General features: G+C 42.4%; 1 protein-coding gene across 1 annotated transcript in view; it reads left to right on the top strand.

Moving 5' to 3' along the window:
• Positions 1-9844: 9844 nt before the first annotated feature.
• Positions 9845-14767, top strand: part of LOC133393853 (uncharacterized) — a 7148-nt gene continuing 2225 nt past the window's right edge. Inside the window, exons 1-2 of the mRNA XM_061661013.1 lie at positions 9845-12651; positions 13634-14767. The exon at positions 13634-14767 is cut by the window's right edge and continues 2225 nt beyond it. Coding sequence (XP_061516997.1) covers positions 12549-12651; positions 13634-14484 — 954 coding nt within the window. The 5' untranslated portion in view covers positions 9845-12548 and the 3' untranslated portion in view covers positions 14485-14767. The remainder of the gene's footprint in view (positions 12652-13633) is intronic.

Here is a 14767-nt window from a genome sequence, read left to right as displayed (position 1 = left end):
TCTTTCTTCACCCATATTCAGAAGCTGTCGTGATCGCATTGAACGCTTACCACTCAAGGTCTGCAAGGCCGCTTAAGGTCTGCTCGATGTGTGAAGTCGGGTTACGTTGCGCGCGTTCGTTGCTTTTGGTCGTGCGTACGGATTCATGATTTCAGCGCAACAGGCGGACATAAAAGGGCAAAATTATTATTGTTTATTCGACTGCATGACAGTTACAGGGTCAAAAGAGTCAAAAAAAAGGAACCCTCTGTCGCACGGATGGGTTACTGGTTTCCGTTTGCTAGTATCGGTGCTCAAAGAAGATGCTTTAACGGCAATATAGTTTGGTAAAGGATGAATAATAAATAAAAGAATAACAAAACACTTGATCAAATTAAAACGCTGGACATGTATGGTCACATGTTCGCAGTTACTAGGTAGACTACTATCTCCATCAGTGTATCGAAATACTGGTATTATTCTACAGCTTTTGCTCATATCAGTAATTACATTGAAGGCAGTATGAGACTATAGTGGGAGGTTGCATCCTAGAGAGTTTCATTTCCCATTGATTTGTCCACTATTACAACGTGTATCGTGCCAATCTGGCCACATAAACCAAACACGGTCCTCGTTTGAAGCCGAGCAAACTGTATTTGCTTCCATTCAACAGAGTTAAGAGTATGTCAATGTTCCCTTATTTAGTGATTGGTTGTGTGTTACGAGCTACTTAAATATGGCGACGACGGCTTCCATTCATGGGAGAGTTTTACTAGCTAGCCAGTGTCCCAATTTGTTTGTAATGCGGGGTTGGATGTTCGTCAATGAAGCTTAAAGCTTTTGAAACCCTAAATGTTGCTAATATAGTATAAGCTAAACTATCAATCCTTCTACTTCCTCTTTTTATTTGGTGTAGTCGCTTTAGTCGGTCAAGGCCTACCCTAGCGGGTAATGGGTTTGGCTATCTGTTACTTATTTGGGTATCCGCATCAGGATATAGTCCTCCCTGACGATCAGTCCAGTGTCGATTTGAACAAGGGCACGTGGTTGTTAACCCTTTCATATTATTGGAATTTTATTTAAATTCTTATAAACGTCAAATTCTTGAAATTTATTTCAATTAAAGTAAATGAATGTCAATCTTAAGTCGTTATTAAGCAATTTACTGTGGAATAAAGAAACTGTACATACTAATAAACATAGACATAAATAATGAAGATATTTCAAGACTGTTTAACATTGAATGGCAACTAACCTACACGGACAACGAAACATCTGCTCAAACCTCACTCTGACAAATCAATATCAACTGTTGTGCTTGTCTGCGAGAACGAAACTCTGTTAAAACACTTAATGGAATGAGTGCGTACATTTAACGACTGCACCTGGGGAACACGATTTGGCAATGCAAGTAAAACGATCATTCTGTTTGGCATCATTTGCAAAAAAAAAAAGTTATTTCCGACATGGGTTCAAACCTCGAAAGAACCTAGCCAGCCAATCCCAAGGCAGATTATCCAGCTATGGGAAAGCAGCAGTGAGTCATAGATAGCCAAGTCCATTAGTGGCTTATGGCAGTCATAGATTGACTTCATAGATTGAAGTTGGTGTTACAAATAAGAAGAAGAGAATGAAAATAATTTTGCTTATGATACCCGCATAGCTATGTCTATCTCTACTGTGTTTCCACTGTATTTATATTATCTTCATCTTCACCTCAGTACTATTTAAGTGATATTGTTTGTGTGCAACAATTTATTAAAAAAAAAGAACTAAACAGCTAGATGCAACTCAAGTAAACTATTATATTATTGTTATTTTTTAATTATATTGTAATGAGATAATAATATAGCAATATTTCGAGGAAACTAGTACACAACGTGCATTTAAAGGCAAAAAAACAACCTACCGCAATGGATCGGTTAAACGAATAGGAGAACTAATAAAACCAAAATCATTTCCATATATGGCAAAGACCGCGCGTGCTCTGCACTCGTACCTCATAGTTGTCAAAAGCCGACAGACGGTGTTTTAAAATGCTCCGAAAGCGCGAGAGTACACACTCCCAGCCAAAACGATTTCTCTCTATTTCTCTCCATCTCGCCATCGTTCAAACTGCAGGTTTGGCGAAGCGCTGTACAAACGCTCCCAAGCTGTATTGACTCTCGCATGTGTATGTCTAATTGTCTACTTCGGGCATTTATTGTACGCACCGGTTTTTTTTTGTTGTTGCCCTTATCTTCGCAATCACCTTGCTACACACCATTTTAGGTAGCCTCATTCGTGATCAAATCCATTTCTGTAGCAGAGATGCATCGATAGTGGTAGAAAGTGTATAAATATAGTCATATCCCCTTCGCAGGAAAGCTGCCGTTTAGTGTTTTAGGTGGCCCATTCGGTATGGGGATTAATATATTGGTGTTAATTTCATGGCTTCATGCGGGGCTGTTCACTTTATAAGAGGATTCTATGCCTTCGCCAATTCCAAGGCGCATGTGCCAAATTCAGCAGTGTCTGGCGTATCGTCGGTCCTATGTCGGTTTAAAGCTTTAATGAAACACATTTCGTTCGCCTGTCGTATATCTGCTTCAGTAGAAACTCCAAGACTAGAGGAACCATTCTATGACAAAAAAACAAAGACAAAACAAAATATCAAAATACCATGACCCCCCAAAGTATGGTCCATGCAATTATATTGTTAGTAATAAATAATATCACAGCCTTTTTCATGTCCATAGTCACTAACGCTCTTGCTCATAGCGAGATGGGTCAGAGCACAAGCAAGTCATACAATTGCTATGGAAGAACGAGGTGTTATTAACAGTAATAACATTTGCTTGTATAAAATGTGAATAATTGCTCCTAGTTAGATATATGTGTATTATAGTTCCATCAGTTGTAGATATACCGCATGGTAGGTGGAATAGATACTTTGAGCAAATTTAACATTTCCTCCATTTTGGTAACGAATTCCACCGATCGAAAAACTTCTCCGTACGTTCCAAATATGGATCGAGCCTACCGATAGGCTCTTTCAATTCGCCACTGCCATCTCAACAGGCCCTATGATCATCCATGTAAATGAGCAAATTGTTGTTAAGGTCGCAAGTGCAAGTGCATTCCGCGTTGATCGAATGCACGTTGCGCGGGGTAAGCTTGTATGTGTATTCCTCGATTGCGAGTCCGAGTACAATGGTTACAAGGCCGGTCTCGCGATACGGTCGTTATCTTGCACAACGCATGACTCATGGCCACCATGGGTTCAAGCCCTGGCTGGACCATGCATCTATATGTGTAAGACCTATCTATACTGCTATATGGGGACACCAATCACCATCATGCTTTATTCATAGACAGAACCGTATACCAACTAATACTGTTGTAAAAATCTTTTCACAAACGTTCCCTTATCGTAAAGTTAGGTTTAAATCAATATAGTCTGGCTAGTATGTCAAATTTTTAACATACCATCTCCGCGATGGGTTTCGTGTTATTCGTATTTATAGCTACTATTTCTACACCCAGACCAAATGATGTCGCACCAAAAACACTGTGTGTAAAAGCTGTCGTACAGCAAGGTGAACAATAAATATTGTAGCTTCAATTGAATAGGGGTAGCGCATCACAATGTAAGGTTGAACCGGCCTGCCAATGGGTTTCCTGTGTCCACACCCATTCTCCAGACAATCCGAATTTACTGAATGTTCCATTCTGTCACTCTGCACAGAGCCATACCCCGGTCGATGCGGCTTATTGGTTCCATCAGCTGCCCGCTGTGTTAGGTGGAGCACGCGTTTTTTTTGGGGGCACGAAAGAATTCCGCACTCTTGCCGGTTATTTCTAACGTTTTACAAGCAGCGTGCCGCCGCTATCATGGGATTGACTCACGACGAATCGTAAAAGTGCTCCGCGCTCTTGATATGAATCACACCACGCTGTATGAACGCATAGCAGTTTTGTACTTATTTCGCCTTTTGTTAAGGGCCCGGGAGCTGTAGCGAGCTGTAACCAATACAATGGTAGTACGAAAAAAAACATACTCTTCTCAGGCGAGCCCATCATCACAACTTAGACCAATATCCATGACTAGCGAATGGAAAAGTAAAATAAACAGTGAACATAACAGTTAATTCGCCCAAAAACTATCGGTCAGCACGAGAAAAAACGGTGCTTGAACATTTCGAGAGAAGGAAACATTAGAAGATTGAAGATTAAACGAGAGAAGATGAAAATAAAAAGATTTACCCTCAAACAGGCTTATTTTTGAAGACCGAAGCCGACTGATTTAGGTATGGATGCAACTTAGCGTACAATATTATAAAGTAACTAGTTTTGCTTCGATTTTCGTCTTTCACGAGAATTCACAGCTTTTTTGTTTGTTTTATAAAAACATTTATCTTCCTTGGCGTAATGATCTAAGGGTTTTTTTTATTCTTTGCTCAAAATATTGAGTCCCCTTTACGTGAAGCTATTGAAACCATAATAAAACACATATATCGTCTTACGATTGGCTAAAGTAAAACATTAGCGCAGGTGGGTCTGCTGGGCAATAATTATATGTTATTACTTTGACCCTAATGTTGTATTTTTGAAGCAATTCGACCATATAAGCACGTGAAGAATGGAAAATTAACCAAAATCGTATCCGATATGCTCATACCCAATTAAAACTGGATAGGTAGAGAAAGGGGGCGAATGCGAGGGTGGAATTGTTTCGATGATCATGCTTTTTCCGATTCTTTCCTGCAGTGCCGGTGATGTATCCTCTCTGCAAACGAATTGTGGAATCGATCACAGGGAAACTTCGAGGCTGAAATGAAATGAAATAAAAGCGAGCGGAAAGAACTCCACAAAGCAAGCTGAAAACGAAGCTTCAAACAACACGCGAAGAACTGTTGGAGCACTTCGGTTGAAGAACCTAGCCGGTCAATGCGCTCTGCAAGTAGAAGAAATAAAGTGCGGTAAAAGAAACGGAAAAGAGCGAACCCAATTACTGCAGGGTTTTACGACTCAGATTCTAATCTTGCTGCATGGGTTTCGAGCAGCATTGCCACAGATGGTTAGACAACGTCGCTGCTGGCAAAGTTTACCCGCAGCGCAAACCCTGCAAGAATGAACGAAGCCAACGCCTTTCAAGTTTCTTTTTCTCTGCGTTTTCTATGTCGTTGTGCCAGCGCTTGCAACATCGTACAACCGATAGCAAATGTAGCCACTTCCGGTGATGGATCCTAGGTCTACGCAGTTTGAGTCCATTCGCATTTTGACTCGATGTTTTCTATATGTATTATCCAATTTTAGCTCTGTTTCCTTTTTTTTTGTTCAATCACGAAGAAAAGCTTTTTCTCTCCAAAGGGAGCACCTTTAACGATAAGATATTGATTTAAAATGCACCGGATTTGTCTGCATTAACGAGAAGTTGCTTCCATGCTCATTTATTTGCCCCACCCAATATCACAACAACAAAAACATTGTTATCCATATCAAGAACTCGCAATCGTTCAATTTCACACCGCCCGGTAAACCGACTTACTTGCTGTAGCTGTAGTAGAAAAAAAAAAACCTCGATGACTACAAGGGAGTCCATATCTCCCCCATAGCTGCATTTGTCGTGATGTCATCGGGAATGAGTGTATCGGTTACATATACAGACAACAATTACGTAGCTGACGTGAATACGGAGTTTTTCATTCACGAAAGATGCATGACGGCATTCACGTGCGGAACAAAGCATTGATAGACTTTTTGTTCCAACATGTTATAATATTATTAGTATCAGGGTAATTTGCCAACGTGCTATATGTTTGTGATGGATAACAATATTCTTGTAATAGGTGTCTAGCATACATCTTTATTGTTTACAAATAGTATGTTTATTTTATCTGAGGCATAAACATGATGAATAATGGCAAGAAATACTGATTTTAAGCCTATTCAAAAATCCAATTATCGCACACTTTTCAAAAACTTCAAACTCTATTATTGCACACTTCCCAACACACTTGAACTAAACAAAAAAGAGCCCTGAAATGGATGTATTTCTAACGAATAGTGTTTAGGATAGTATGAAACGCTATTACATTACACGTTTGTCCTTGGTTCAAGCCGGAATTCCGCAAAATAGGTAGTAAACTGGCACCTGCTGCCACACGCTGCAAACAAACCACTAGGATTGTTAGGAACAAACCTCTAGGATCTAAATGATAGGACAGTGGATTAAAAGAAGTGTTTGAAGGAAGAATATTTAAGGAAAAATGCTGTCTTTCATCAATGTTTTACACACATGGATAAAAAAACAATTTATACGTAATGTGCAACAATTGGTAAATTACCCTATAATAAGTAATAAAGTTATTCCTAAAAAGGGATTGCTTGTAATGTAGTATAGCATACGACTTTTTTTCAAGCAGATCCGTACACAGTCTAGGGTCAGTCCGGATGCTGGCCTTGTAGTATGAGTAAAAAGCCATCGGAGGTTTATATGATCCTCAATAACCGGAAATGAATCAGAGGGCCTGGGCAATCTTCCATAATAAAAAAAGCACCTGGAATGCAACGCATTTTTATTACTGGAGATGTGGTGTCACCCAAGCAATTGCAACTTACTAACACTGTCATAGTTTGCATGTCCACGTGATTCATAATTGCCGCGCGGAATGAGCTAAAGAAGTCGGCTAAAACCGGTTTTTATTTTAGTGTTAGGGAGGTTTAAACGCTTGAGCTAAACTTGAGATGAGCTGAGATCCAGCAAGGTGAACACTGAAGACGCCAAGACGCGTCGATACCAAGATTATCATAACACCCGTTCACCCACTGCCAAGTCCTGAGTAGCAACAAATATTACCGGCATAACTGGAACGACATTTTATTGGGGAAGCAAAATAGTTTGCATGTCACACATACAGCAGTCCTATAGCTGTCATATACCAGATGTGTATGCTTAAGTTTCATTAGTTTTGGAAGCAGTTAGACCTAATAAGACACATAACTCTATTTTATTTTCAATCCTTTCACAAATTAGGGAAATATTTTTCCCTTGCACAAAACCTGATATTGGTAAATTGTTGTTGAATCGATATTTTTATTGAGATAATGTCAAAATAAACGTATGTGGCAAATGTATGTCTCTACGTATAAAAATATAAAGCAGCTTGTTCGTGATATTCTCTTGCTTCATATTCACAATAACGTTGTATTGGCAAATTTTGTCTTTGAAATCTTATGGTCGTGCAAGGTTCAAAGGCGTTGCTAGTAGTATTAGTAGCATTAACGTTATCAAGAGGTACGTTTTATGTTTAAAATAGCTTATGGTGTTATCATACTGTTGACTTTTGTCTGATAGTAAATGTTTTCCACTAAAAGGCAACCGTTTTATGTTATTCACTCATTTTTCCCAATCTGGAACTATTCCAATCGTGGAGCCTCACGTGCTGAAGAGTTTTTTATGAGTTTCCAGTTCCATGCTGGATATATTTTATATATATAAAAAGGTTCGATATACATAAATGCATGATGCGTGGTATTCAGCAGCCTCTCATCGTCTTTCCCCACGTGCTTTCACTGGCACAATGTGGCTATCGCCGACCATGAGCACACGAGCGGCAAATTTGGAGCCGAACCCACCGACCATAGCCAACGGCATAGATTATTTAGTTCACTACTCACTCCTTCAGCGCCCTTCTCGTCTGGTTCCAATTTAAGCTCAACATCTGTTACTTGTTTGATCTTCGTCTTTTGCTTCTTACTTGGCGGAGCGACTACCGCAGTCGATCCATCCTCGAATTGGGCTGAATAGTGTTTACACTGGCTGCGCACTTGCAAAGCGTTTAGATCCAATTATGTGGATAAACTACCTTAAGTAATGTGTTGTGCTATGTTAGCAAACTACTGTGCGATAACTGGCGACAGCTATAAAAAGAAAGATTTTACAGAATAGCGTGCAAGTGTGCAACTGATGCATGTGCGTGCATATGCGCAAATTAATACCATGAAGATTAGGGAATGATTACACACTTCTTCGAATTCATCATTTCACGACCGGTTTGTTTTACGAGTTTATCGCATCAAACAAGCTAATCGAGCTATTTTGGCAAGCACTTGAACTTGAACGTAAATTTAGGCTCGATATCTCCAGAGCTTTTATCTTCAAAATGGCTCCAGGATTCCAACTGTTAATGAATCCCTCACGTTCGAATAGTTTAGATATCATTTTTCAATGAAACATAACTCAAGCACATAGCATCTGTAGCAGAATAAAACTGAATCACAGACATTCTGATTAAATTTGAAAGCAAGAGATATTGTTTTTTCGTATGTTCTTCACATGTTTGTTATAATAACCAGAAATAGCTAGTAGCTGTGCTAATTACTTCACAAGACAAGGGTGGTTTAAGATTTTGGAACAATTGTTTTTAATATCAATATTAAATCAGTCGATCTCTTCTTGGGTGTAGCTTGCAGTTTGTATGCAGTTAGTACTATTTAAACATGTAGTAAATTGTGGAAAAGAACGTAACCGGTTTGCCGAGGTCCCAAATATCTTCTTAAGAAGTTCAATTTTTGCGGCCGAAAGAACCAAATTCTACAAAAATGTTCGCAGAGTTTCACGTGAAGAGCCAAATAGAGACACCAAGCAAAGAGTTGGCCCGCGAGCCGTACTTGGCCGATCGCTGATTAAGGCTGTACAACTGGGAACTACAGCACATTTAAGCCTAAATGCTTTGTTAAGAATAATGATGTTTAGTTCTAACACTTGGTTTATGATTACGAATCAAACATCAGTTCACGACACTAGGTACAACCCGGCTAGCCAGTAGTAAGTATTGCTCTTGAAGCTGCAATCAGGGGCGGATTAAGACGTGAGGAGGCCCTAAGCGGTCACACGAATGTAGGCCTGTTTGCAGTGTTGCACAGGGGGTTGCATCAAATATTCTCAACCAGAGAAGGATTGAGTAGCAATTTTACTTGTGGGTTCCATTTTCGGGGCCTCGCCAGACTACGGGGTCCTCGCTTAGTTTGCCGCTGGGTGCAATGGGAAACTTACAAAAGTAGATAATAAGTTACTAGGCTCTATTCCTAACAATTCCATCAGCCAGCTAAAGAAATAACATTTTTGTAATGTTTTTGACCACCAGGTCGAAAGGGTAGGATGACAGCTGGCATGTTGACGCCCTTGCCAGTCGGACTTCTTGTCGTTTTGGTTCTCGATTAGGGATAGACAAAAAAAAAAAAACTGTCACAGTAAATACACACATTTTCAAATTTTTTTCCAACCGGTGAAATGGTGGAATGAGGCATCGAAAAGCATCGGCCAAATCGAAAAGAGAGATAGAGAAAGAGAGCGAATGCGCAGTGCAGCTTCGCCGAATCGACGATTATTCATCACATGCATACAAATGCTTTTCGAGGAGAAAAGCACGAGTACGAACTACTCTGGGCGTTCGGCCTTCTTCAACCACGCTCGCTCAATACTCACCCCCCTTCCCTTTGGGTCGGGGCCACACCACCCCTGCGCAGCATCCCTTCGCAGCGACGAACCACGTCGGCGGGTGAGTCAACGTGTGAGTCGCGCCTACAACACGCGCGTGCCACCAACCTTCACCTCTAGGTTATTGTTGGCCCCTACGCAAAGCTCTCAGCCGTGCTCGTGCTCATTCGATCTAACGCTGGCACTCTCTCTCTCTCTCTCTGTCTCTCTGTCTCTCTCTCTCTCGCTTTTTGCCTTCGCAGAGACCGTCGTGCCCCACTAGCCAAGTCCTCTCTCTCTCTCCCCCCCCCCCCCCCCCCGCCGGCCGTGTCGCCCGCTTCCAAGAACCCATCCTACGCCGCGTGTACATCCGCACTCTTCCGTACTTCCGATTTTCATCAGAGGCAACAGTCCGCGACTATGTGTGTGAGAGCTCTAGCCCTCCCAGCACTACCATCGGAATACCATATATGGTCAAAAACGAAGCGCTACGCGTCGCTCGCCACGCTCTTGATCGGACTCGATCCGGAGAGGTCCTACTATTTAAAATCCCTCGGCTGTTCAATAACCATACCATTTCAGTTTGTGTAATCATTCGGTCAGGACGTGCCCAGGTGCAAAATATAGAAAGACACGTAAACAACAAAACATCGCCGAAGATCGCCCAGGCACACCACACAAGCAAGCAACAACATCCAGATCAACAACAAAACAGTGCAGTGCATCGCAAACAACAACAACAAAAAAACTGCAAAAAACTACGTGTGATAAGAAAGACCCGATTTTTGTCCGTGTCTTACAGTGTGAAACAAACGCAGTGCTTGCATTAACCGAGTGCTGCAACTTAAGTTAACAAATTTTACCAGTTTTTCGTGCTTAAAACCAAATGTAAGTATTGCCACATTGTTTGAAGAGGTTCTAGCTGTTTTGCACTGATTACGGGAACAGCTGGTTTGGATATGGTTTGTTTGTTACAAGATAAGAGTGCCCCGCGTTGAACAGTGCCAGTAGAAGGTGGTCTTGTGTGCTATTACATTTTGCAAATGGTTAGGAAGGTTTTTTTTTTAAATGTCTCGTTTGGGACATTCGTACGGACAAGCGATAGACTTCAATGCAAGTAGTGCAGTTGCTGTACTGTTAGTTATCGCCGCAGCAAAACATTTAAAGTGTGCAACGCTTAGTGAAGTAGCAGCCATCATCATCAGCAAAAAAAAAAACAAGCGAAACTTTCTCGCTTTCTTGCGCTCTTCACGATTCAATCAAACCAACGCCAGCCGACACCCGAAACACCAGCCTAGCAAGGGGACAGCTTGATTGATAAAGACTGCTCCTGCCGGCAAGGTTTTGTGCAAGTAAAAAAAACAAACAAACATCAAAACAGAAACATTCCATCTCCAACGGAGGAACTATGCTGCGTGCGTGCATGCTTTGTGCGAGAGCTCAGCCAATTGGATTGGACGTTTAGTGTACCCCTTTGAAATATATGGGTCAAGTGCGTGTGTTGTTCCTACTGCATCAGGCAATCGCGATCGGTAGTACCCAAAAAACACCAAGCCAGATCGTCAAAATTACACTTCCAGAGCCAATCGCATCGACCATCAATCAAACAATATTTAGAAACGTCGGGTTGTAAGCATGGTTATACCCCCAAAGTGCCATCCATAACCTGAACCGTTGATGTGCAATTAAAATGAGATAGCCATTTTATTGGCCAGCTGTATAAGATATTGCTCTACTTTCCTTTATCATTCGTTCACCGTGTGATGATGTTGGCAGTCTTTTTTCTCTCTGTCTCTCCTTGTGATCTTTTTCGCAGTGATGGAGGAAAAATCGCTCCTTAAAAAAGGGTACTTTAAAAAATAATAATAAATTTTGAATTCAAACCTAACCGATGTTTTGCGATGGTTCGCCTAACAAGCCCACGCTCTGTTTTATTTGAAAAGTAGAGCGTGCGCGGCCTCACTAACACTCCTCGAAGACGAAACGAACTGACCTAGGGTGCAATCGACACACGAGGGCAGAAATTTGTGCACCCACATCCCAGCTACTACCCACAACTAAATATGGAAACTTCAACCCACCCGCCCTTCTCTTCCCGAAGGTCTGGGTTCGTTGCTTTTTTTATTTCTCTCGCTCTCTTAATGATCTCCTTCACTAAACCAATTTGAGAAATCTTTCCGAAGCCTTTCCGGTTCGATTCTTTATCAGGTAAATGGGATGGTGGGATGTACCACCGATTCGGGAGGGGGGGGGGGGGGGAGCGCACGCCTTTCCTTAACTTTCTTCTCCCGGCTGAACGGTGATCGACGAGGCGCAAAACACCGTACAATAAAAGAAACGGCGAGCAAAGAATAACAAAGCATACGGGGTAGCTTTATAATTGTAGAAAATGGTAACCGTGGTTCAAACGGGTCTGGTGAAAATGGGGCTTCCACTGCCGAGAGCAGAAGAGAAAGGCAAAGCTTCAATGCATTTGTAGCTGATAACGCTGAAAACGTGCCCTGCTCACGCACAGATTTTACAGCGAGCGGGGCCTGTGTACCGCTAGGCGCAGTATAGTTTTCTTCTTTCTTTCTTTCTTTTTTTTTCGGTCAGTGGATGCAGTTTTAATTTTTCCGAATTACAGCTGCATCCCGGGGCTCTTCACACATGCCCGCAGCCAGACAGACCGCGCTATCTTGCTATTTAATAGCTTCATTTCAGCTCAGCATAAATGAGAAGCTTCAACCGTGACTGTGAATGGAGTCGTTAAGTCCAATTGAATTTTCATTCTCTGCTAATGATTCAATCCAGTCTGTGTTTTTTTTATAGTCTCAAAAAGTTTCTGATGGAAGGAGGATTTTAGCTGAATTTCATAATTAAATTAAATTGATTTTTTTTGGCACTTCATTGCAAGTAGAAAGAAAGTAAGCAATACACCTGGTTTTAGCAAGCAATTATCCCCCACCAGATAAGCTTGTTCCATCGGTCCAGCTTGGTTACCGATTTTTTCGATCATAGTAGTCTGTGCGAAAATTGTCAGCACAGCCTTTTCCCCCATTACGTCAGCATTTGCCGTTCTACCTTCTGTCAAGTGAGTTTGCTGGCTTCTAATTGTGTGGCTAAAATGTTTAGCAAGGGAAAAATAACGAAGACCACCTACGAAACCAAGACCTGTGCAGAAAGCACGAAGATCATCATTACAACAACCGTGGAAATACCGTCCGGGTGTTAGTTATCTCTATTTTCGCAATCAAAAAAAAAAAAAACAAACCAAGTCCAGTTCCCAGTTGCCCCCTTTGCTGCAGCACCAACCCCAAAAACCGGTTCCGAGTGCGGTTGGGAGCGCTTCATTTTCACTTTGACGTGCTTTTTTGTGTGTTAGATAAAATGGTCAAGCGCCGTTAGATTGCATTTCATGGAGGATGGAACGGAATTCCACGGCCATTTGAAGCGAGCTGTGTGCGCACACAAGAAACCGATGCTCGGTTTATACATTGGAGCACTTAACCTCAAAAAGCCGAGGTACCGATATTGCCGGTACTAGGCTGCCGGCAGCCTAGCGGCTTTTGCGTCTGCAAAAGCCGCCTGCAGCATATTTCATGTATATGTTGGAAAAAAAATGGAATCCGATTTTTGTGGAATCCAATAGGCAAAACACATCGAGTCATACTTTTTGCAGTGGGTCCACAAATTGTTTCCGGCATCGTTGTTCGGTTACGTCATCAGTTTCACAGCCTCCCTTGTGTGTGTATGGAACCTGTTCGTTCATCTGCAAGGCAGCAAACGTCAGCATGCCTTCTCGCTCTGTCGCTGGACTTCACTGTCAGTGGGTTCAGAACGAGCGGGTAGAGCATGTTGGCATTGCTTGTTTCTTGTTCTTGAAAACACATTTGCCGCTTGCCTTTTTTTTTTTGGCCATGGTGCTGCCAGCGACCGGGGTGGCATGATGCTGTTTATTACTGACCGGTTTACAGGGCTTTTCAGGGGTTCTCATACTTGTGGGATACTTTCATGACTCTTTCTTACAGGAAATGAACTTTATGTGATAGGAATTGCACCCTTTTTGGACATATCCGATAGGAATTTCCAATTCTCCTCTTATAAAGTTCATTTCCTGCTAGAAAGAGTCAGGCAAGTATCCCAGAGCAATGAGAACCCCAGAAAACCCCTGCATAACCCTAACACACTGGATTCCTGGTAAACTGATAGCAAACAAAAGAAGCTCCACCGAGACATGTGCCGATTTGCACGCCCATCCGGACGACCCGATCGAAGCGGCGTACAGTGATGCGCTCAAGAAGAAAAAGTTCGAAAAATCATTCACGAACGACATTTGGTACACTGCGTATCAAATAAGGCACGCGAAACAAAAGTCAGGTAGGTGCTGCGCTGCTGCGATCCATTGCGGGCAATGTCACTCGCGCGTTATCTATCGGGCCAGTAAATTCCTAAGGTGTGGTCATCACCGTCCGCGACCCGGGGTGGGGTTGGGAGATCTCGGGTTGAAACGTTTTCAAGTTCACAGGTTGGCGGAGGGCGAGGGCGAGGGGGTAAGACACTTTGCTTTGAGTTTTGCTCACGCGAGCGATAAGGCGTGTAAGTGTGTGAATCATAGGCTGATGAGGGCCGCCGCCACTGCCGCTGGAAACGGGCCGACCGAGCCGGGCCGTGAAATCGGTAGCAGCAAAAAAAAGGGAGGGAGGGAGGGAGGGAAGCAAACACGCCTGTGTGGCATTGAAGTTAGTAAAGCCGAGAAGAAGAAACAACATACAACAAAACTAAAAAAAAAAAAGAGTTCACTGCTGCCCGGCTTCCTTAATGCGGCCGGCGTTTTTCGGTTCGGCGAGCTTTTCGGTGCCCAAAGGGTGTGTGCGAGCAGCGCAAAAAGGGAGAAAAAAGAAAGGAAGAGCACGCGACTTCAGCTTCACGGAGAGCGTTCCACCGGCGGGGAAGGCGAAACGTTGAAGCGAGCGGGGAAGCCCTGCACCGGGTCCGGCAACGGTTTTGGACTGGCTGAAACCGACGCATTTTTCAAAGATTGCCATATATGGTCATGTTAACGCGATTGGTCGACGAGGCTGTGAGAGCGTAGCGGCGTGAGCGATGAACGCGCGTTCGGTTTGAAAGCCTTAAAGCTCTCTCCCTTTGGCTCTCACGGTTTGCCACCGTTCAAATTCAACCGTACCGTTGGAAACCGTCCTAACGGCAAGCGATTTGCTTTAGCAAGTACGGAATGTACTGATATTTTTTGTTATTAAATGTACTTTGCTTTACAAATATCACAATTATTTAATAGATTTCATCAGTGGTACAGTCCATTATAGTGCAGGGTGTTGCTTGTTC

Source organism: Anopheles gambiae, chromosome X (assembly GCF_943734735.2).
Source record: "Anopheles gambiae chromosome X, idAnoGambNW_F1_1, whole genome shotgun sequence".
Taxonomy (NCBI): domain Eukaryota; kingdom Metazoa; phylum Arthropoda; class Insecta; order Diptera; family Culicidae; genus Anopheles; species Anopheles gambiae.
The sequence above is the reverse complement of the archived record's forward strand: the minus strand, read 5'-3'. Positions and strand labels throughout refer to the sequence as shown.